This window comes from Lemur catta, chromosome 11 (assembly GCF_020740605.2).
Source record: "Lemur catta isolate mLemCat1 chromosome 11, mLemCat1.pri, whole genome shotgun sequence".
NCBI classification, from domain to species: Eukaryota; Metazoa; Chordata; class Mammalia; order Primates; family Lemuridae; genus Lemur; species Lemur catta.
In genome coordinates, this window is record NC_059138.1 from 57,353,680 (window position 1) to 57,378,724 (window position 25,045).

At 37.1% G+C, this 25,045-nt stretch overlaps 1 protein-coding gene across 3 annotated transcripts in view; it reads left to right on the top strand.

The window, feature by feature from the left end:
* Positions 1–467: 467 nt before the first annotated feature.
* C1GALT1 (core 1 synthase, glycoprotein-N-acetylgalactosamine 3-beta-galactosyltransferase 1) overlaps positions 468–25,045 on the top strand; it is a 56,110-nt gene continuing 31,532 nt past the window's right edge. Inside the window, exon 1 of one of the 3 annotated variants that reach the window (XM_045564544.1) lies at positions 468–731. In XM_045564544.1, the coding sequence (XP_045420500.1) occupies positions 725–731 (7 nt within the window). In that variant the 5' untranslated portion in view covers positions 468–724. Of the gene's footprint in view, positions 732–1,235; positions 1,326–25,045 lie in introns of those variants that run through there. The other 2 variants (XM_045564546.1, XM_045564545.1) reach the window with 2 other exon arrangements.

Consider the following 25,045-nt stretch of genomic DNA (forward strand, 5'->3'; position numbering starts at 1 on the left):
GTGGTTTTTTTCATTAAGGCTAGCGAGATACTGAGGACAGAGGGTACAGGGAGAGAACAAGAAGAAAAAAAAAATGAACGGCTTAAAAGCAGGCTACAGGCCAAGAGACTCCTGTAGGGTCAGAGCTTGTCCTGCAGACAAAAGTCCCTCAGGCACCCCCTGCCTGAGTCCCTGCTGTTTCCCTGCTTTCTTCCTCCTCAAGGTCCCAAGCTAATGCATGACCCTGTAGTAGCACCAAAGAAATAGAGGACAGCTGAGACAAGCCGCAAGCGGGCTGCAACTAAACCTACGGCGCGCGGAAGCCCCGACTTCCCAGACCCCTTCGCAGAAGGGCGGAACGCGCGCTCGGCGGCCAATCCCCGCGTCCGCACGTCGCCGTAGCCCCGCCCCGTCGCGCCCCCTCCCGCTCCGCCCTGGCTTGAGGGCTGGTGCGGCGGCGGCGGCGGCGTCAGCGCTAGGAGACCCCTGGGTGGCGGCTGCGCCGTAGGCGGGCCGCGGCCTGGACGCGCCGTGGGGAGGGGCGGAGCCAGCGGGCGGGAGCGCGCGCCGGGCCCGCCTCAGCTGCCGCCGCGCCGCCGCCGCCGGGGAATGATCTGGGCGGCAGCAGGCGGCCTCGGCTAGCGGCCACGAGCGACTTCTGCGGCTGCCCAGAGGAGCAAAGGTCGCCAGTCTCGTGTCGTGCCCCTCTCCGCCCCCCAGGAGGGGCGAGAGGGAGCCGTGGCTGATGTCAGGTACGGCCGGCGGAGGCGCCCTCGGGCTGCGGGGCCAAGGTCTCGGCTCCCCTCGCCCTCCCTCCCCGTTCTTGGGGTGTGCGGGAGGGAGGGCGTGTGAGGGTGGACCCAACCCCCAGGCGGGGCCGAACAGGTGTCCCGGGTCGGAGCCGGGCTGGGGACGTCAGTGGTCATGAGGAAGGCGCGGGGCACTTCCTGCTCCCGGCGCCGCAGCAGGCTGCCACAGGGTCGGTGCCCACCGGGCCGTTATTTTGTCGGCGCGTAGCCGTCTCTTCGTCGTGGGTCCTGCCGTTTTGCTCTGTCGCACCCCTCTCCTCCTCCTCCTCCTCCAGCGCCGCTGGGCGTCGGCGGCGCGGGCGCGGGCTGTGCCCGGGCGTCTGGGCCGAACCGGTTAGCGGTCCTGCCCCGGGGCTGCCCCGCCGGGCTGCCGGCCCCGCCCCCGGGGCCTCCCGCCCCCGCAGCCCGGGGAGTCCGGCGCGCCTCGGCGCTCAGGTGTAAAGCGCCTTCCCCGGGAGCCGCGGGCCCGCCGCGCCGCCTGAGCGCCCAGCGAGCGGGCGCCTTCCAGAAGTGCCTGGAGCTTGCTTGGATCATCAGGTTTGTAGCTGATTGATTTCTTTAAGTTTCCCTGCCTCGGGTAGAGGGAACAAGCCAAGTGTGTGTTGGGGCACTTGCTGCGTGGAGGAGAAGGAAAGGAATTTTTTTTTTTCTTGGCCTCTCCCTCTCGTCTAACAAAGTGTAATGGGATTAGTAGGTGCTGACAGATTGTCCATAATGCTTTGAATTTGGGTGAACTGTATACTCTTAAAAGACGAGCTTAATTTAGGGGTGGAGATTTATTCTTTCCTAGCCCTTGCCCTCCCCACTACCCTTATCTTAACACAAACTTTATATGATCTATCAGTTCCCCGAAGTTTTTTGTTATTAAATAACAAAAACCCACACATTTTTGAAAAGTTGACTAGATTTCTAATATAGATTTCTAAAAATTCATCGTAGATATCGCGATGTTTCCTCAGATCTAAAACTTCTGCTAACCATGAATTGATTTCATAATGAACTGAAAAGTTATAAAGTTAGAACATTAATGCATCAGAGTGAATAATTAGGCCAATGTGTAAGGGACGGAAATATGTTAATTTACTAAGAGTTGGGCGTACAACATAGATAGCTGTGCCTAGATGCCAGGAAAAAGTGTTGTGCATAATTTCAAGTTGTTTAATTCTGGTGTAAATTTAGGAAACGGGAATCTGAGTTTTTAGAAGGTATTTAGATGACAGCTTTCCACTCCCTTATAAGTGTCGAATGAGTTTTGTGGACATGATACTGTGTGTTCCAAGTATTGTATATATTATAGTAAACTGTGTTTTCCACCAGCCTTAGTATATATTGATGTACAGTTTTAGTGAATATAAAATTTCAAGTTACCAAACAGTTAACTCTTTTCACCATATGTTAAGTAAAACAGTGATATAGTAAGGAAGGTATGATTCATTTAAAATTATTCATAGGAAAAGAGATGGTTTTTCAGTATTAGTGAAGAACTGTTGAATGTCTCTCTTAAATTTGGCCGGGATTCATGTTTTTCTGTATCTTTTTACTTGTGATTCAGCATTTAAAAAATATTTTGTGGTTACTACCCATTGAAAGTTTTTCTTATGCTTTTTGAGTAAATTCAACATCTGAAAATTCTTAGAATCTTATCACAAATTTATTTAGGAGTATGTATAATAAATTAATGTTTATCTAATCATAGAAATAAAAGTGTGTCACTAGGCATATGCTATCTACTATTTGTATATTGATTTGTGCTAAAATAAAAATTGTATTATACAGTTTAACTTTTTAAACCATGGTAATTTAAAGTCTTTATGTGGTAAAATCATTGATTCGAATTTTTGTGACATTGCAACTGTAATAAACCTTAAATAGAAAATGGACAGCTTGATGCTGAAATTCAATTCAGATCCACTTAAAAGTTTAAGCTAGCTTCCCAGTACAACCATCTTTTCATGTAAAAGACTTGTTGAGATTGTATTAAAGAGGCTGGTGTACAAACTACAGCAGGGTTCAAAGAAAGGTAAGATAAAATTGTTTAGCCCCAATTCAGTAGGATTAAGGTAATTCTTTTAAAAGAAGAATGAAAGAAAAGACTGGTTCCATAAAATGTGAAGTTAGGCTTTTATCTTAAATTCTGGTTAGAGAGGAACCCCAGTGTGTACTTAAATTTTTATTTGGCACCTAATTCAGATGCCAAAAGGGAAAATACATGCCAAATTCTGCAATGTGTGAAAATGGAGAGAAAAAAATATATAAAGATTCTGGCATTTGTGAGCTAGGGAAGCCTGGAAGAAGGTGGGAGAAACCAAAAAGAAAATCCAAATAAATTATCTAGCACCTGTAATATGTGCTGCCTTGCACATTGAAGGAACACATTGAGGGCAGGGAGAGGCAAAGTTGGGGAGATTCTGAAACAGGAAACCTGATTGATTTATAGTGAAAACTGTATATTAAAGCATATTTAAACTGGTGAAAGTTGGGTAATCGGCAGAATTTGAAATTAAATACAGGTTGATGTAGTCATTTGCATTTTTGGTCATCATGTTAGTTTCCTAGGGCTGCCATAACAAAGTACCACAAACTAGGAGATTTAAAACAATAGAAATTTATTGTCTCAGTTCTAGAGGCTGGATGTCTGAAATCAAGATGTCAGTAGGGCCATGTTCTGTCAAGTTTCCAGGGGAGAATCTCTTCCATGCCCCTTAGCTTCTTGTGTCATTGCATTTTTTGGCTTGCAGCTGTATCACTCCAGGCTCTGCCTCTGTTATCACATGGCAATCTCCCTGTGTGGCTGTCTTCATGTGGTGCTCTCCTCTTCTTAAAAGGACAACAGGTGTACTGGATTGAGGTCCACCATATCACCTCTGCAAGGACCCTATTTCCAAATAAGGTCACATGCATTAGTACTGGGGTTAGGATTTCAACATATCTTTTTGGGTGATACAATTTAACCTGTAACAGTTACACAATTTATCTTTTCACAGTGTTCAGTAAATGTTTAGCAGCATGTGACAAACTGAACCAGAGGGTACAGTTGGAGCAGAGGAGAGGACATTTAAATTTATTTACATAGATCAGTGATGCCTTAGTTCATTTTCTGTTGCTTATAACAATACCTGAAACTGGGTAATTTTAAAGAAAAGGAATTTCTTATAGTTATGGAAGGTGGAAAGTCCAAGGTCAAGGAATGGCATCTGGTGAATGCCTTCTTATTGGTGGGGACTCCCTGTAGAGTCATGAGGTGGCACAGGGTATCATGGCGAGAGGACTGAATGTGCTTGCCCACATCTCTCTTCCTCTTGTAAAACCACCAGTCCCTTTCCTGTGGTAACCCATTAATCTGTGAATGGGTTAATTGAATGGATTAATCCATTTGTGGGGGCAGAGCCGTCATGACCCAGTCACCTCTTAAAGGACCCAATTCTCAGTACTGCTACATTGGGAATTAAATTGCAACATGAGTTTTGGAGGGGATAAACATTCAAACCACGCATAGAAAGTGCCTACTGTGTGCCAGGTCCTAGGGATTAAACAGTTAATAGACAAAAGTCTCTGCCCTCATGGAGCTTACATTCTGAAACATTGGTTCTAAACGTGGTTGCTGGATTTGAAGTGTCAGCAATATCTGGGAACTTGTTAGAAATGCAGATTTTAGGCTTGGCTCTAGATCTCTTGATTTGGAAACTGTTTTAACTAGCCTTCCACAAGATTCTGGTGCAGACACCAGTTTGAGAAACACCAGTCAAGATGGAAATGAGACAATAAACAAGATAATAAGTAAAATAATATTAGATGTTAGTAGGTGCTGTGGGTAAGAATCAGGTGGCCAGGGAAGACCCCTGAACAGTAAAGACCTGAAGGAATTGGAGAATGAGCCATGTACATATCTGGCTGAGGTATACTCCCAACAGAGAACAGCAAATACAAGGACCCTGGCATGTTTGAGGAACAGCAAGGAGGAGTATAGAGTTAAAATGCAGTGATGAAACAGTATTAGATTCAATCTATGAAATTGCTGCTAGGAGGAGAGATCAGAAAGCAAGGGAGTAGGATGGCAGATTGTATGAAGATCATTTTAAGGTTTTGGCCTTCTCTCTGAGTGAGTTTAGTAAGACAGTGGCAGGTTTGAGCAAATAAATGACACGATCTGATTTCAGTTTTGAAAGAATCACTCTGGCTGCTGGTAAAAATGGACTGAAGAAGGAAAGGGGCCATTGCAGTTGTTAGGAAAAAAGAGAAAGGTGGCTCAGACCAGGGTGGTAGCAGTGGAGAGGTTAGAAGAAGAGTACAAGACTTTAGTACACACACAGTGAATGTAGTGAAAAGCAAGCTTTTTTTTTTTGTCCCTGTCTAGTTACCTCAGTTACCCAGTAGCCCTCCTCAAAGGCAACAAGTGTTAAAACCAGTTTTTATATATTCTTCCTGAGATAGTTCATGTATATATGAGAAACTAAGTTTTAATAGGAGAGGTTCTTAACTTGGGCCTGTTTTCTTCCCCATGGGACATTTGGCAATGTCTAGAGACATTTTTGTTTGTCGCAGCTAGTGGTAATGCTACGGGCATCCAGTGAATAGAGGCCAGGGATGCTGCTAAGCATCTTACAGTGAACAGGACAGCTCCCACAACAGAATTGTCCAGCTTATAATGTCAGTAATGCCAAAGTTAAGAAACCCTGGCTTTAATGGGATTTACAGAGGTTGGAACATAGATGGTGGAGTCAGGAGGGTGTTGTAGTCAAAGATGAGTAAGAACAGAAGAACTGATTGCATTGGGATGTTTCAGGAAATATAGATAGTTCAGGATTGCTGAAACCTAAATTATAAGGCACGGAGTAGTGAATGATGAGGCTGGAAACCTGGACAGAGTTTAAATCATGGAGAGCCTTTATATATTGTGTTATTTAAAGATGCTTAGTTTTTGTCTTGTAGGTAGTGGGGTTCCATGAAAGGATTCATGGAGTGACATCATCAGTTTTTCATTTTAGAGAGGTCATTCTGGAGATAGGGTATGGGTTGAAGAGAGGGCACTTGACTCTGGAAGCCAGGTTAGATATTGTAGTAGTTTACGGGAGAGAGGAGGGTCTGAAGTAGAGCAAATAATAGAAATGGAGAAGAGACAATGGACTAGAAAAATATTTAGGAAATAAAATTGGCAAGCCTTGGTAATTGGATTTGGGGTTAGGGTAAGGGGACCATTAAGAATGTCTGCCTAGTTTCTAGTTTAAATTAGATGGCTCTGAGTGAAATAGGAACCCATGGCTGAGTAATTTAGGTAATTACCAGTAATTAAGGTAGAATGAGCCAATTTAAGAGAGGAAGGTAATGAGTCACTTTTGGATACTCTCATTGTGATTGTGTTCATAGGTAAATTTCTGATCATGAAATGATGGATTAAGGTATATTCAAATAAAAATTGTAAAAGATATTTTCAAATGCCCTTCCAAAAGACAGTGAAAGTGTGTATTGTGAGAAAGAATGCATGATTACCAGTTTTCTCATATCTCTGTCAATACTAGGTGTTAATAAACTTTAAATTTTTACCAATATAATATGTTAAAAATAATATCTCTTCATTTGATTTACCTTTCTTTAATTATGAGTGAAATTTGATCATCTTTGACCATTGTTTTTCCTGTGAGTCTTTTCTTTATCTGCTTTTATATTGGATTGAATCATTTTTTTCTTTATTTATGATACTTCTTGGTATTTTTTGCTGTACATTCTTTTTTACAACATACATTTGAACCAGCAGCTTCTTCACTGCCAGAAATTTAGCCAGTGAATAAACTTATAATTTTTCTGTAGTCATAGCTTCTAAGTTTTGGGAAGATCTCAATTCATGATATGAAAAATGGAAAAAGATGTTTTCTTCTAGTTTTGTTTTAATTGTTTTTAAAAATATTAAAATATTAGAAATATTTGGAATTGTTACTATCAGAAAGGTATGGATCCACCTGGTTGCTTTTTATGTTTCCCAAAAGATTAATTAGTTCAATACCATTTTGTGAATAAGCCTTGACTTGAAGTGCTGTGTGAATTATGTATTAAATTTTCACATGAAATTTTATTATTTTTCATAGACTCTTTATTTCAATCTGATAAAATCCCTTTGATAAAGCTAATCTGATAAAGACCACCAGGGAAACAACTGTAGGCTGACAGGTTAATTAACTTGCTGCTGTGAGGGAGATTTTCACAGTAGAGAAAATGCCAGCATTTCACTGAAGAAGGAACTAGGATTATCATAGGATTTTGGGAAAGAGTGGAGTTTAGGCAAAATTTATTTATTTATTTTAATTAAACTTTATTTCAAGATCATTGTGGAGTCATATGCCGTTGTAAGACATAACAGATCCTGTGTTCACTTTATCCAGTTTCCCCCAATGATAACATCTTGTAAAACTACAGTGCAGTATTTACAATCCAGATATTGACATGGATACAAAATGCTGAGGTTTCCATCACCACAGGGATCCCTCCTGTTGCCCTTTCTAGCCACACCTGCAACCCTCTCCCCATCCCCCATCCCTGAGACCCTGACCCCTGGCAACCACTAATCTGTTTTTTCCATAATTTTGTCAAGGATGTTTATACACACACACACACATATACACACAGTATGTGACCTTTTAGGATTGGCATTTTTCACTCAAAATAATTTCCTGGAGATTCATGCAACTTGTTGCCTGCTTCAGTGGTTTCTTCCTTTTTATTGCTTAGTAGTATTCCATGGTATGGGTATTCCACTGTTAACCGAAATTCATGTGTTTGGAGGACATCTGGGCTGTTTCCACTTTGGGGCTATTACAAATGCAGCTGCTATGAATATTTGTGTATGGGTTTTTGTGTGAATATAAATTTCCATTTCTCTGGATTAAATGCCAGGGAGTCTTTGCTGGGTTGTATGGTAATTGCATGCTTAGTTTTTAAAGAAACTGCCAAAAGGTTTTTCAGAGTTGCTGTACCATTTTACATTCCTAACAGCAACGTATGAGTGATCAAGTTTCTCTGCATCCTCACCAGCCTTTTGGTGTTTTCACTATTTTTTTAATTTGTGCAAATTTATGGAATACATGAGAAAATTTGTTATGTGTATGTAATGTGTAGTGATCAAGTCAGGGTATTCAGAGTGTCCCATCACCTGAATACAATATATTTTTGTTAAGTATAGTCATCCTACTTTGCTATCAAACCTTGAATTTATTCCTTTTATCTTACTATATGTTTATGCCCTTTAACCTGCTTCTCTTCATTCTGCGCCCCCCCACACACTCACCTTTCCCAATCTGTTATCTATTTTTCCATTCTATACCATATGTTCAGATTTTTCCACTCCCACATTTATGTGAGAACATGCTATATTTGACTTTTTGTGCCTGGCTTATTTCACTTAAGATGATGACCTCTAGTTCCATCAGTGTTGCTGCAAATGACATGATTTCATTCATTTATGGCTGAATAGTATTTCATTGTGTATTTATACAACATTTTATTTGTGCATTCATCTCTTGATGGACATTTAGGTTGAATCTGTGTCTTGGTTATTGTGAATAGTGCTGCAATAAACATGTAAGTGCAGGTATACCTTTGATATATTGATTTCTTTTCCTTTGGGTAGATACCCAGTGTGGATTGAATGGTAATTCTATTTTTAGTTCTCCAAGAAATCTCCATACTGTTTTCCATAGTGGCTGTATTAGTCTGCATTCCCACCAACAGTGTTTAAGAATCCCCTTTTCTCTGTATCCTTGCCAACATCTGTTATTTTTTATCTTTTTATTAATAGCCGTTGTAACTGGGGTAAAATATCTCATTGTGGTTTTGATTTGCATTTCTCTGATGATTAGCTGATGATTAGATGATGTTGAGCATTTTGTCATATACTTGTTGGCTGTTTGTATTATTCTCTTGAGTAATGTGTATTTATGTCCTTTGCCCACTTTTTAATGGGATTATTTTTATTGTTGAATTGTTTGAGTTCCTTGTATATTCTGGGTATTAGTCCCGTCACATGACTAGTTTATATTTTCTTGCATTCAACAGGTTGTCTCTTTGTTGATGATTTCTTTTGATATGCAGAAGCTTTTTAGTTTAATGAAATCCCATTTGTCTGTTTTTGTTGCCTATCTTAGTCAGAAATTCTTTGCTTACAACAGTGTCCAGGAGAACTTTTCCTAGTATTTCTTCTAGTATTTTTATAGCTTTGGGTCTTACATTTAAGTCTTTAATCCATTTTGGTTGATTTTTGCATATTATGAGAGATAGGGGTCCTGTTTCATTCTCCTGCATGTCACTATCCAATTCTCCCACACTGTTTATTGAAGAAAATGTCCTTTCCCCAATGTAAGTTCTTGTTGGCTTTGTTGAAGATGAGTTGGCTGTAAATTTGTGGGTTTTATTGCTGGGTTCTCTATTCTGTTCTCTTGGTCTGTGTGTCTAATTTTATACCAATACCATAGTGTTGGTCACTATGCCTTGTAATATATTTTGAAGTCAGGTAATGTGATGCTTCCAGTTTTGTTCTTTTTGCTCTGGATTGCTTTGGCTATTCAGGCTCTTTTATGGTTCCTTTGGATTTTAGGGTTCTCTTTTAATTATGTGAAGAATGACATTGGTATTTTGGTAGGGATTGCATTAAATCTGTAGATTGCATTGGACAGTATGGTCATTTTAATGATATTCTTTTCATTCGTGAGCATGGGATGTTTTTCTGTTTGTGTCATCTTCAATTTCTTCCAACAGGGTTTTGCAGTTTTCCTTGTAGAAATATTTTACCTCAGTTAAATTCTAGGTATTTTATGATATTTTTTTAATCTATTGCAAATGGGATTGCCTTTTTGATTTCTTTCTTGCCTAGATCATTATTGGTGTATAAAAATGCTACTGTTTTTGCATGTTGATTTTGGTATTTACAACTTTACTGAATTCATTTATCAAATCTAGGCGTTTTTGTTGTAGTCTTTAGGTTTTTCTAGCTAATAAGATCATATTGTCAGCAAAAAGGGACAGTTCAACTTCCTCATTTGCTATTTGGATCCCTTTTCTTTCTTTCTCTTGCCTGATTGCTCCTGCCAGCACTTCTGGTACTATGTTGAATAGGAATGGTGATAGTGGTTGTCACTGTCTTGTTCCAGTTCTTGGAGGAAAGGCTTTCAACTTTTCCCCATTCAGTATGATGTTAGCTATGGGTTTATCATATGTGGCGTTTGTTATTTTGAGATATGTTCCTTCTGTATCTAGATTGTTGAACGATTTATCATGAAGGATGTTAAATTTTATCAAATGCTGTTTCTGCATCTATTGAGATGATAATGATTTTTGTCCTTCATTTTGTTGATGTGATACATCATCTTTATTGATTTGTTATGTTGTACCATCCTTGTTGCATTCCTGGTATAAATCCCACTGATCATGGTTATTATTTTTTGATGTGCTGTTGCATTTGCTTTGCTAGTATTTTGTTGAGGATTTTGCATCGATCGTTCATCAGAGATATTGGCCTGTAGTTTTCTTTTTTGGTGTGTACTTGTTTTGATATCAAGGTGATACTGGCTTCATAAAATGAGTTAGGGAAAATTCCCACCTCTTAGGTTTGGTACTCAAGATTGGTATTCTTTACACATTTGGTAGAATTGGGCTGTGAATTCATCCAGACCTGGTCTTGTCTTTTTTTTGTTGGGAGATTTTTTGTTTAGTGTTGAATCAATCTTGCTACTCATTATTGTTCTGTTCAGATTTTCTGTTTCTTATTTAGTTTTTGTAGCTTGTATTTTCCGGGAATTTATCCATTTCTTCTAGATTTTCCCATTTGTCAGCATATAGTTGTTCATGATAGTCTCTAATGATCTTTTGTATTTCTGTGGTATCAGTTGTAAATGTCTCTTTTTTCCTTTCTGATTTTGTTTATTTGGGTCTTCTCTCTTCTTGGTTAGCCTAGCTAGTGGTTTATCAATTTGGGTTTCTCTTTTCAAAGAACCAACTTTTTGTTCTGTTGATTTTTTGTATTTTTTTAGTCTCTATTTCATTTAGTTCTGTTCTAATCTTTGTTATTTTTCCTGCTAATTTGGGGTTTTTTTTTTCCTTTGCTTTTCTAGTTCTTTGAGGTGCGTTGTTAGATTGTTAATTTGTAATCTTTCTACTTTTTTGATGTAGGTGTTTAGTGCTATGGGTTTCCATCTTAGCACTGCTTTTGCTACATCCCACAGATTTTTGTATTTTGTGTGTCCATTTTCATTTGTTTCAAGAATTTTTTTTTTAATTTCCATCTTAATTTCTTTGTTGACTCAATCTTGTTTTTTTATGTATTTGTATGGTTCCCAGTGTTCCTCTTGGTATTGATTTCCACTTTTACTCCATTATGGTTTGAGAGGAGACTTGGTATGATTTTGATTTTTTAAAAATTTTGTTGAGACTTGTTTTGTGGCCTAACATGGTCTGTTCTGGAGAGTGTTCCATGTGCTGATGAAAAGAATGTATATTCTACAGTTGTTGGACAGAATGTTCTGTATATGTCTGGTAGGTGCATTTTATCTAATATCCAGTGTAAATCCAATGTTGATTTTTTTTTTTTTGTCCAGATAATCTGTCTAATGCTGAGAGTGGGGTATTGAAGTCCTCCCTATTAATGTATTGCAGTCTATCTCTTTGTTTAGATCTAGTAATATTTGCTTTATGAATCTGGGTACTCCAGTATTGGGTGCATATATACTAATATTTAGAATTGTTATATCTGCTTCCTAGATTGATCCCTTTGTTATTATATAATGACCTTTTTTGTATTTTTTTTTTTTTTTTTTTTGCTATTCTTGACTTAATGTCTGTTTTATCTAACATGAATATAGCTACTCCTGCTTACTTTTAGTTTTTGTTTGCATGGGATATATTTTTACATCCCTTTACTTCTAGTCTTTATGTGTCTTTACTAGTAAGGTGAGTTTTTTTTTTTTTTTAATAAACAGAATATACTTGAATCATGTTTTTTAATCCATTCAGCCATTCTGTATCTTTTAAGTGGAGAATGTAGTCCTTTTACATTCCAGGTTATTATTGATATGTGAGGTTTTTTTCCCAGCATATTGTTAATTGTTTTCTGGTGACTAGGTGCTATACTCTTGCTGTTTTTAGGATTCATTCTGTCTTTGACTTTAGACAGTCTGATTGTGGTGTGTCGTGGAGTAGACCTTTTTGCATTATATTTGCCTGGGGATGGTTGAGCCTCTTGTATTTGAATGTCTAAATATCTTCCTAGATTTGGGAAGTTTTCATCTATTATTTCATTAAATAGATTTTCTAGTCCTTTTTCTTTCTGATCCTTTGGTCAGTCTTTTTTCTCTTTGCCCTTGGAGATACCAATAATTTGCATATTCAGTGGCTTTCTGTTGTCCCAAATGTCACAAAGTTTTTGCTCATTTTTAAAAATTCTTTCTTCTTTAGTTTTTGTCTCACTGAGTTATTTCAAAAGCTCTGAGATTCTTTCTTCTGCCTGATCTAGTCTGTTGTTGAAGCTTTCAAATTAAATTCTTCAGTTTCAGAATTTATTTAGTTCTTTAAAAAAATATGTATCTTTTTGGTAAATTTCTTAGTCTTATCCTTGTACTACTGAATTTTTTTTTTTGTTATTACCTTTGTGTTGTTTTTCAGAGTTCTCTTTTATCTCACTGAACTTCTTTAAAACAGTATTTTTGAATTCATGATGCAGGATTTTGTGGATTTCTTTTTGATTGGGATCTATTGCTGGAAAAATTTTGTGTTCCTTTGATTTTTGTCATATTTCCTTTTTCATGTTTCCTGTGCCCTTATGTTGATATTTGCACATCTGGTATAATAGTTGCCTCTTCCAATTTATGGAAACTGCTTTCATGGGGTGGATTTTTTTTTTTCCTGAAGATGTATATATGTTATTGGTTGAATAGGGTGCCTTGGTTTTGATTTTGGGTGCTGCAGTAGTGTGATCTCTGTATGATTTCTTCGGCAGTACTTAGTGTCAGTGGTATTTGCGATTTCCTTGACAGTTTAGGGTATAATTATTAGTGGAGGCTATGGTGAAGTTTTGCTGGGAACTAGGATGCCAGATGGGCCAGTCTTTGGGCCCCAGTGGTGGCAGCAGTGGGCTGAGTGTGCCTGGTCTTAGGTCTCAGAGTGGGTTATACTGGCAGTGGTGTTAGTGCCCTGGAAGAACAATTCTTGGGCCTCCTGGTGGCTTGCTTGGATGCTAGTTGTAGCAGCAGTGGTCCAAGCATGTGGGCAGTTTCTCAGGCCCCTGGGAAGCTGGTATAACATGGGTGATGTCACTAGTGGTGGTCGAGCAACCCACTGGAACCCTAATGGTCTGTGCTGGTGTTGATGAGCAGGCCAGTCCCCTGGGTGTTACCTGTGGGAGTATTGGTAGGTTGGGTCAGCCCAACCTCAGACCCTGGCAGGAGTGATCAAGTGCCAACAGTGGTGGACTGAGCTGGGCGATTTCCAGGCCCCTGGATGGTGTGCTCAAGTACTGGGGGGATAGGACCTGGGTAGGCTCTGACTGTGACAGGCAGAGGTGGGATATTCCACTGGCCATTGGTGGAATGCATAGGTGTGGGCTGTGGTGGCTGCACTTTTGGCCTGCCACCGGGGAAGGTGGAGCCCCTCTCAGCTGGAGCAGGATGGATAAGTAGCTTATAGAGAGCTCAACTTCCCTCACCTTGGCCTCCACAGCAGTTCATAGAAGGGTAATGGGATTTGTCCAAGCGGTGGGTGAGAGTGCCAGGTCTCCCTTCTCCTTCCTATCCAATGGGCAAAATTTAAATGCAACAATATTTGCTAAGTTTAAAGCACAGCAAGACTGTATGTCAAGGGGTTAATATTAGGCCTGGGCTGAGAAGCAAACTCAGGGTTCTGTTTCCTTGGAGACTGTTAGGTTAAGATAAATGTGGAATGTTGTATCTGGAAACCCCTTATCTGAAGCTCTCAGTTGGAAATTGAGGCTGCTTCTGCTTCGTAATGATGCATCATCCATGCAAGAGTGGGATATTCCATTCTTATTGATACAGTTTCAAACAACATAGTTTCTGACGGTCTGATTGGAGAGGAAAAAGTTTCTCAGCACCATGTCTTTAGTATTAACAAATGCATTTCTTTACAGACTCACAGTCTGTTCAGTCTGAATATCAAATTGTTTTAATTAATGTACCTCTGTTTTTTGTAGGTAATATATTTTATTTTATTTTATTTTTTATTTATTTATTTATTTTTTTGAGACAGAGTCTCACTTTGTTGCCCAGGCTAGAGTGAGTGCCGTGGCGTCAGCCTAGCTCACAGCAACCTCACACTCCTGGGCTTAAGCGATCCTACTGCCTCAGCCTCCCGAGTAGCTGGGACTACAGGCATGTGCCACCATGCCCGGCTAATTTTTTTTGCTATTATATATTTTTAGTTGGCCAGATAATTTCTTTCTATTTTTAGTAGAGACGGGGGGTCTCACTCAGGCTGGTCTCGAACTCCTGACCTCGAGCGATCCACCTGCCTCGGCCTCCCAGAGTGCTAGGATTACAGGCATGAGCCACCGCGCCCGGCCTGTAGGTAATATATTTTAATATGTAGTAAGCTTTCTCTATTCCTCTCCCCACTCAGTTCCCTTTTCAAGAATTTCCCATTTACATTCACCTATTTATTTTTCCAAATGCATTTAGAATAATTTTTGCCACATTATTTAATTTTTAAAAATCTTCTTACATTTTAAAGTAGATATGATAGGCTTATTCTACTACTCCCCTTTCCAGAATTTCCCAGTTATGTTCATGTTTATTTTTCCAAATTTTTAGAATACTTTTTACCAAGTTACTTAATTTTTTAAAATCTTCCTGAGTTTTAATTGGGATCACATTACACATACAGGTTAATTTGGAGGAAATCAACATCTTTATCACTTTTTTTGTGTGTAAAATACACATAAAATTTACCATCTTAATCATTTTTAAGCTTATAGTTCAGTGGTATTAAATACATTTATATTGTGCAAGCATTACCACCATCTATCTCCAGAACTCTTCATCTTGTAAAACTGAAACTTTATGCCCATTTAAATAGTAGCTCTCCAGTCTCTTCTTTCCCCAGACCCTGGAAACAAAAATTCAATTTTCTGTCTCTGATTTTGACTAAGTAGGTTATGTACGTGAAATCAAACATCATTTTTCTTTTTGTGATTGATTTATTTCATGTAGTAAAATATCTTCAACATTCATCTATTTTATAGTATATGTCAGAATTTCCTTCCTTTTTAAGGCTGAATGTTATTCCATTGTATGTAAATAACACATTTTGCATATCTGTTCATTTGTCAGTTGAGACGTGATTTGGTTCCATGTTTTAGCTATTGTGAATACTGCTGCTATGAACATGGGTATACAAATATCTCCTTGAGACCTTGCTTTCAAGTCTTTGGGGTATATACTCAAAAGTGGAACTGTTGGATCATGCGATAATTCTGTTTTATTTATTTATTTTTTAAATTGGAATCTATGTTTTATTTTTTGAGCAATTGTCACACTGTTTTCCACAGCAGCTGTACCATTTTACATTCTCACCTACAGTGCACAAGGGTTCCCATTTTTCCATATTCTTTCCAGTACTTATTTTCTGATTTTTGATGGTGGCCATCTTTAATGGGTATAAGATATAGTTTTGATTGGTATTTCACTAACTATTAGTGCTGCTGTGCATCTTTTCACATGTTTTTTGGCCATTTGTACATCTTTGGAAAAAATGTCTATTTGAGTCTTTTGCCCATTTTTGAATTTGGTTTGATTTTTTGGGTTGAGTTTTAGGAATTGTATATGTATTTTGAATACTAATCCCTTATCGAGATAGATGATGTGGTTTGCCTTTTTTACGCTGTTGAAAGTGTCTTTTGATACACAAATTTAAAAAATTTTCTTGAAGTCCAATTTGCCTAGGTTTTCGTTTGTTGACTTTGCCTTTGTTATCATCTATAAGAAATCATTGCCAAATCTAATGCCATGAAACTCTTTTGCTCTGTTTTTTCTCTTACATATTTCATACTTTCAGTCTTATGTTTGGATCTTTGATCCAATTTGAGTTAATTTTTGTATTTTGTGTTATGTAAGGGCCCAACTTCATACTTTTCCTTGTGAATATCCAGTTTTAACCAGCACCAATTGTTAAAAATACTGTCCTTTGCCCAATGAATAGTCCTGGCTCCCTTGGGAAAAATCATTCGACCATACATAAACCATAAGGGTATATTTGTAGACTCTTAATTCTGTTAGTCTGTATGTCTGTCTTTATGCCAATACTGTACTGTTTTGCTTACCATAGCTTTGTAATTAGTTTTGAAATCAGGAATTTTGAGTCTTCCAGCTTTGTTCCTCTTTCAGGATTGTTTTGGTTATTCAGGGCCCTGGAGGATTCCATGTGACTTTTAGGATGGATTTTTGTATTTCTGCAGAAAACATTGTTGGGATTTTAATAGGGATTGCATTGAATCTGTAGACCACTTTGGGTAGTATTGACATCTTAATGATATTAAGTCTTCCAGTCTATGATTTTGTAATGGTTTTCCATTTATGTCTTCTTTAATTTCTTTCAGCAATGTTTTGTAGTTTTTATTGTACAAATCTTTTATCATCATGGTTAAGTTCTCTTTTTGATTATATTGTAAATGGAATTGTTACTTTCCTTTTCAAATTGCTTATTATTAATGTGTAAAAGTTCCACTGATGTTTTGTGTGTTGATGTTGAATTCAGCAAAGAAACAGGATATATTTACTCCAATTTTTTTTGTGTGTGTAATTTTTAGAGTTTTCTATATACAAGATCATATCACCTGCAAGCCAGTAATTTTACTTCTTTCCAACTTGGATATCTTTTGTTGCTTTTTCTTGCTAAATTGTTCTGGCTAGAACTTCTAGTACCATGTTGGATAGAAATAATGAAATTGGGCTGATCTTAGAGGGAAAGCTTTCACTGTTGTGTATGATATTCACTGTGGGTTTCTCATATACAGCTTTTATTATGTTGAGGTGGTTTCCTTCTGTTCCCAATTTGTTGAGTGTATCTTGAAAGGTAGTGAATTTTTTTTTCTTTTTTTCTTTTTTTTTTGAGACAGAGTCTCACTCTGTTGCCCAGGCTAGAGTGCCATGGTGTCAGCCTAGCTCACAGCAACCTCCAGCTCCAGGTCTCAAGGGATCCTCCTGCCTCAGCCTCCCCAGTAGCTGGGACTACAGGCATGCGCCACCATACCCGGCTGATTTTTTCTGTATATTTTTAGTGGTCCAGCTAATTTCTTTCTATTTTTTTTTAGTAGAGACGGGGTCTCACTCTTGCTCAGGGTGGTCTCAAACTCCTGAGCTCAAACGATCCACCCGCCTCAGCCTCCAAAGGTATAAATTTTGTCAGATTCTTCTTCTGCATCAACTGAGAAGACCATGTGTTGTTTTTTGTTCTTTCTTCATTCTGGTAATGGTGTATTACCTTTACTGATTTTCATATGTTGAACTATCTTTGGAATAAATCCCACTTGGACATGATATGTGATCTTTTAATATGCTGCTGAATTCAGTTTGGAAGTATTTTGTTGAAAATTGTTACATCAGTTTTCATGATGGCTATTGGTTTGTAGTTTTCTTGTAGTTTCTTTGTCTGGCTTAGGTTTCAGGATAATGCTACCTCACAGAATGAGTGAAGAAGTGTTCTTTCCTCTTCTGTTTTTTGGAAAAGTTTGAGAAGGCTTGGCTTTATAGTTCTTTAAATGTTTGGTAGAATTTACCAGTAAAGCCATCAGGTCCAGGGCTTTTTTTTTTTGGTTGAGAGATTTTTCATTACTGATTCAATCCCGTTACCAATTATAGGGTATTCAGATTTTCTATTTCTTTGTGATTCCGTTTCAGTAGTTTTGCGTTCCTAGCTATTTTTCCTTTTCATCTAGGCTATATAGTTGTTGGCACTCAATTGTTCATAGTATTCTCTTATCTTCTATATTTATGTAAAATTGGTAGCAGTGTGCTCAGTTTCATTTCTGATTTTAGTCATTTGAGTCCTCTTTTTTTCTTAATCTAGCTAAAGATTTGTCAATTTTGTTGATCTTGTCAAAGAACCAGCTTTTAGTTTCATTGATTTTTGTCTGTTTTTCTATTTTCTGTTTTATTTATCTCTGTTCTACTCTTTATTTTCTTTCTCTGCTAGTTTTGCTTTTAGTTCTTTTTTATTTTCCTAGTTCTTTAAGTTGTAAAGATAGGTTCTTGATTTGAGATTTTTCTTTTTGTTTAATGTAAGTGTTAATAGCCATAAATTTCCCTGTTAGCACTGCTTTTTCTGTGTCCCATAAGATTTGGTATATTGTGTTTTTGTTTTCATGTCTTTCAGTATTTTCTAATTAACTCTTGTGATTTATTCTTTGAACCATTGGTTATTTGATTTCCAAACATTTGTGAATTTTTCAGTTTTCTTTCTGTTATTGATTTCTAACTTCATTTTGTTATGGTCAGAGAAGATACTTTGTGTGGATATCTGTCTTTTTTAATCCATTGAGACTTTATTTGTGGCCTAACATGTGGTCTATCTTGAGAAATGTCCCATGTGTGCTTGATACTAATATGTATTCTGTTATAGTTGTGTAGAATGTTCTGTTTATTTCTGTTAGTTCTAGTAGGTTTACTGTGTTGGTTTAGGTCCTCTATTTTCTTCTGTCCAGTTCTATTCATTATTGAGAGTGATGTATTATTATTAATATAACCATTACTGTAGAATTGTCTTTCTCCGTTCATTTCTGTCAATTTTTGCTTCATTTATTTAAATGATGTTATTAGGTACATAAATGTTTATATAGTTGACACTTAAATAACTCGGGGGTTTGGGACACCTCTCTATGCAGTCAAAAATCTGCATATAACTTTTGACTACCTCAAAATTTAATATCCTGCTGTTGATCAGAAGTCTTACTGATAACATAAGCTGTCAGTTAACATATATTTTTTATGTTATATGTATTTTATACTATATTAAAATAAGCTAGAGAATCAAATGTTAAGAACATCATAAGAGAAATTTATTTGCTATTTATTAAGTGCAAGTGGATCATCATAAAGATCTTCATCCTTATTGTCTTCACATTGAGTAGGCTGAGGAAGAGGAAGAGGAGGGGTTGGTCTTGATGTCTTAGGAGTGGTAGTAATGGAAGAAAATCTGCATATAAATGGACCTACGGAGTTCAAACCCGTGTTGTTCCAGGGGCAACTGTAATTGTTATATCTTTTTGGTGTAATGAACCTTTTGTCTCTTATAAGCTTTTTTGATTTAAAGTCTATTTTGCCTGTTATCATTACGTCTACTTCTCTTGGTTATTATTTGCATGGAATATCTTTTTTCTGTGTCTTCACTTTCAACCAGTTTGTTTCTTTGGATTTAAAGTGAGTCTTTTGCAGACACCATATAGTTGGATTATGTGTATACTTTCTGCTAATTTCTGCCTTTTGATTAGAGAGCTTAATCCATTTACCTTTAAAATAATTACTAAGAACGAGGGACTTCTGTCATTTTGCTATTTTTTTCCTATGGCTTTATCTCTTTTCTGTTTCTTATTTCTTGCATTACTGCCTCATTTCTTTTTTGGGGAGTATATTCTATAGCTATTTTCTTTGGTTACTATGGGGATAATAACTTATCCTTAATTTATAATACTCTAATTTGAGTTCATACCTGCTTAACTTCAGTAACATACAAAAATTATGTTCCTTTACAACTCCATTCCCACTTCTCTCAGTTGTCGATATTATAAAATTAAATCTTTACACATTTTGTGTCAATAAATGTAAGCTAATTTTTTAAACGTGTTAGTCTCTTAAATTATGTACAAAACAAAATGTGGACTTACAAACCAAAGTTACAATAATACTAGCTTTTATAATTGCCTGTGTACTTAACTTCACTGCAATTTATTTTCTTCATATAACTTCAAGTTACTGTGTCTAGTGTCTCTTTGTTTCAGCCTGCAGGACTCTGCTCTGCAGAACAGGTCTAGTGGTAATGAACTCTCAGCTTTTGTTGATTTGAGAATGTCTTAATTTCTCCTTTACTTTTGAGGGACAGTTTTGCTGTTTATAGGATTCATGGTTGACAATTTTTTGTTTTGTTTTAGCTCTTTAAATACATTGGTCAGGCTGGGCGTGGTGGCTCACATCTGTAATCCAAGCACTTGGAGAGACCAAGGCAGGAGGATCGCTTTGAGGCCAGGAGTTAAAGACCAGCCTGGCAACATAGCGAGACTCTGTCTCTACAAAAAAAATAATAAATGAATGAATGAACAAACGAAATAAATGAATGAACGAACAAATGAACGTATGTACATATGTATATATGTATTGGCCTACTGCCTTCTGTCCTCCAAAATTTCTGATGAGAAATCTGCTAATAATTTTATTGAGAATCACTTGTATGTGATGAGTCACTTCTTTCTTGCTGCTTTTGAGAGTCTCTTTTTAGCTTTGAGTAGTTTGATTATAATGTGTCTTGGTGTGAATCTCTTTGAAGTCATCCTACTTGTAGTATCTTCAACTCCTTGGATATTTATATTCATGTCTTTAATTGGATTTGGGGGATTTTCAGCCTTATTTCTTTAAATATTCTCTCTCTCTCTTCTCCTTTTGGAACTACCACAATGTTTATGTTGTCCTGCTTGTTGGTATCTTACAGGTCCCTCAGGCTCTAGTCACATTTCTTCAATCTTTTTTCTTCCTCTTCCTCAGACTCAGTAATTTCAATTGCCGTATCTTCAAGTTTTCTGATTGTTTTTTCTACCTATTCAAATCTGTCTTTGGTTCTCTCTAGAATATTGGTTTTTGTTTTTGTTTTCTATTTATTTTTTATATGTATACATTCATAGGACACAAGTGCAATTTAGCTACATTGATATTGCATTGTGGTGAAGTCAGAGCCTTCAGTGCATCCACCACTGAAACAACATACATTGTACACACCAAACAACCTCCCATCATCCACGCCCCTCTTATACCTCCACCCCCCAAGTCTCCATTGTCTGTCATTCCATACTTTGCTTCCATGTGTGAAAATTGGATTCTTTATTTTAGTTATTGTATTTTCCAGCTCCAGAATTTTTTTCATTTCTTTTTAGGTTTTCTGCTTCTCCCTTATTTTTTCCTTAAGAAACAGAGTCTCACTATGTTGCCCAGGGCAGACTTGAACTCTTGGCCTCGTGATTGCTCTGTTGCCCAGGCTGGAATGTAGTGGCATGATCATAGCTCACTGTAACCTCAAACACATGGGCTCAAGTGATCCTCCTACCTCAGCCTCCCGAGTAGGTGAGACTATAGGCACGTACCACTATGCCTGGCAGTAGGTAAATTCTTAATGATTATGTCAGCAGTATGCTTTATTCACTGATAACTCATTTCATTTTTATTCCTTTTTGTCTAATAATATAGAGACTTGTTAAAAAGCTTTGAAAAAACTGTTGATGACTTAAGAGATTTAGGCATGATTTGAAATACAATAGAAGCAGTTTTATTTAGTAAATCAGGCAGTGTAGATACCTGTTGGGAAAAGTCATTTCCACTGTAGTTTACAAGCTAGGCAGTGTGTTGGATACTGTAGAGATAAATGAGTCATAGCTGCCATTTCTGGAGAGCTCATAATCTAGTGGAGAGATATGCATACTTGCTGTAATACAGTATGATAGTGTGATGAGTATATAGTAAATGAAGGAACAAGGAAACACTTGATGGGAGATTAGTTAATTTGGCCACGGGGGCTGAGAAAAGGGAGATCATGGAAAGTGCTGAAACTCAGGAACCTTAAAAGAGAGTTACACATCTATCTAGTAGACAGAATTGGGCAGGGCACTCCAGGCAGAAAGAATAGAATGGTCAAAATCATCTATATAAAAGGCCTTGAAAAACTTGGAGAATGGCTGAATATAGGCTTTTGGGATGGGGAATATCAGAACTAAGAAGGCAGGAAGGTAAACTGGAGCTAGATCTTGTATACCAGGTTACGCAGTTTAACTTGATCCGGTGGCATTGGAAGGTATATATTTTAAACAAGACTATTATGTCGTCTCTATGGAGTTATTGGTGAAGAGAAACTAAAGTTATTGGTTCAAGGAAGAATGATAGAATGATCAGTGAATGAAGGGAGGAAGGTGTCATCACAGAGTGGTTAAAATAGACCAGTGTGGAGATACAATCAGATTTGCGGGTGGAGGGATAAATATGGTGAGCTGCTTTTCCCTTCTCATTGAAAGCCAGCTAGAGTTTATTGCAGTACTATCTTGTAGAAACCAATCATAGTCAGCAACTCAGAGGCAAAATGTTATGTTTAGCCTTCTGGGAGTTTATGCTCAAAACAGGAGAAAATATGCCAATGTCTATATCCTTGGCTCCTACTATAGTATTTGACACATGGAAAGGTGCTCAATTGGTAGCACCTTCCAAAGATTACATAAAACCTTGCCATCATGTTTAAAATCAAGTTGTATAAATCTCCAACTGTGATTCTGTTTATTTTTCAATGTTCCCACCAATTTCAGGTTTGGAAGCAAAAGGTGAGAATGCTTTCTTGTTACTGTTCTGAGTCCAGAAATACTTTGTGCATTCTCAGTGGTTTCTGTGGTATCCAAAATTGGTGGTATATCACTTTATCATATCAAAATGAAGAAAGGAGAGGACCATACAAATTTCCTTTTGAGGTACTTTTTAGTAGCTAACATTCAGACTGAGATTTCTAAGCCTATTACATTTACTAGTAACTTAAAGAGAACTGAACCTGAACCAAATGGAAAGAACACTGAGCTAAGGAAATGCCTTGCTTCCCTTTGTATAGAGAAGAATGAGGTTGAATATAGCAAATTCCCATTTGAGTTCTAATTGCCCAGAAATCAAAGAACTCTCAAGTCTCCATCCTGTTTATTTCGTGATCCAGCAAGATGTCAACCACCATTCATTATTTTTGTAGGAAAAAAATTTGGGGTCAAAATAATGCAGTGATTCTCAGAGTGTGGTCCAGAGAAGCAGGTCTGTCAGACCTTTTCAGGAGGTTTATAAAGTCAAAACTATACTATTATCAAGATTTTATTTGCTTTTTTCACTCATTCTTTCACAAGTGTACGGTAAGGTTTTCTGGAAGCTGAGGGATATATGATGCAACAAATTGAATGCAGAAGGAGATATGGAATTTCAGTTCTAGATGTTGCCTATTAAGCCAGATACTGAAATTTGCAAAAATTTAAAGCAATGACACACTCTTCTTGTTTTTTCTTTTTTTTTAGGAAATACAATTATTCATAAAATTCATTATTTATGTTAACAGGTATTGGGTTTATCATTACTATTATGAATAAATGAGTAGTTTAAGCACAGAAGCTTTTAAAGCAGTGAAATTATCCTGTATGGTACTATAATGACAGATACTTGTCATTATACATTTGTCCAAACCATCGAATGTACAAAGTGAACCCTAATGTAAACTATGGATTTTTGGTTGGTAACGTTGTGTCAATGTAGGTCATCAGTTACAACAAATGTACTCTCCAGTGATGGATGTTGATAATAGAGGAGGCTACGCATGTGTGAGAGGAAAGGGGTATTGGGAAATCTCTGTGCCTTCCTTTCAATTTTGTTGTGAACCTAAAACAGCTCTAATAAAGCCTTAAAAAATACTCAGTTTTAATTTTGAATAAAAGTTTAATCAATAGATACAATCTCCATAAACAAAAACTGTTTGTGGGTTCTTACTGATTAAAAGTTTAAAGAGATCCTGAGATTAATTTTTGAGAGCTGGTCAAGTAACGTATGCGAATTAAGCATGATTTGAAAAAATATGGAAAGAAAAATAATCTTAGTTGCCATAATCCCTCTGAAATTAGCAGCATTGTTAATATTTTGTATTTTTTTCTAGGCTCTTTTGGGGATAGTTTTTTAATCTTAAGCACATAATTGGAATAACATTGTATATAAAATTTCGTGCCTGTTTTTTCACTTATATTATGTTTCCATATTGAAATGTAATCTTCAAAAAAAATTTAGTGGTTGTATAATATTCTACTTAGTGGGTTTATCTTAGTTTATATAATTTTCCCTTTTACTGATTCTAATTTTGGGGTATGACTCTTTTTCACTTAGCGGATACTTGAAGGCTTATGATGTACAGTACTGTTCATAAATGCTTTTTTATTAAGATTTCATTAGATTAGATTAAGAGTTGAGTCACCAAGGAAAAGGCCAGCTACATTTTGAAGGCAAAGAAGGGAATATGCTAAAGAGAATCTTAACTTGTGTTTTGAGTTTCTTAGAGTAGCAGGCCATATGGCAAACAATTAAAATTATTAGGAATTTATACAACTCTGTTTTAGCCAGCACAGGGTTGTGGAAAGATAAGGTAAATTGATTTAAAGCACTTAGAAGAAATCCTTTTCAATGAATAATTATTCAATGTTACCTATTTTTATTTGCTAGATTATATTTTATATTTGACTATTATTTTTAATTTTTTAGTTCACATATACAGATGACCAGTTCTGTGTGAATTGATCAGAATGTTTTCCCAATTTCCAGACTTGCATCTCCAAAATCTTGCTCAACATTTCTACTGCATCAGTGTCCTACTGGTGCTCTAAAATACAGTATGATACCACTGAAAATTGATCTAACCAAAATCTGTCATGTCTTTAAAGTGTCTTTGTTGTTCCCTCACACTTGTTGAGTAGTTTGACTGGGTATAAAATTCTAGGTTGGAAATTAGTTGTCCTCAGAATTTTTAAGTTTTTCTTACTTTCCAGCTTTAGATGTTGTGATGCAAAAGTCCAAAACCACTTACTTCTTGATTTCTTGTATGTGACCTTTTGTCCCTCTGAAAGCTTGAAAGATGGTTTCTTTGAGCTACATGTTCTGAGATTTGATGATAATGTCCTTTTTTTGCCATTGTTTCATTTTTTTAAAATTCAGAGCTAAAGTTTCTTCCAGTGATAATGTATCTTTATAGGTCTGTTTTTGTTTTCTGTGCTGGGTATGACTGAATCACTTTCAGTGTGGAAATACCTTTGAAATATTTAGTTATTGATTTCCTCCATTCTGTCATATCTGTATCTCTAAAATGATCTTTAGTTATCATAAATTTTATTTTTCATCACCTTGTCTTTTGCTTTGGGAGATTTTTTTATAGGGAGATTTCTATAATATTATCTAAACTACAGCTGTTCTATTGAGGTTTTCAGTGTTCTTGTATTTTAATTTGTAGGAGTTCTTTTTGTTCTC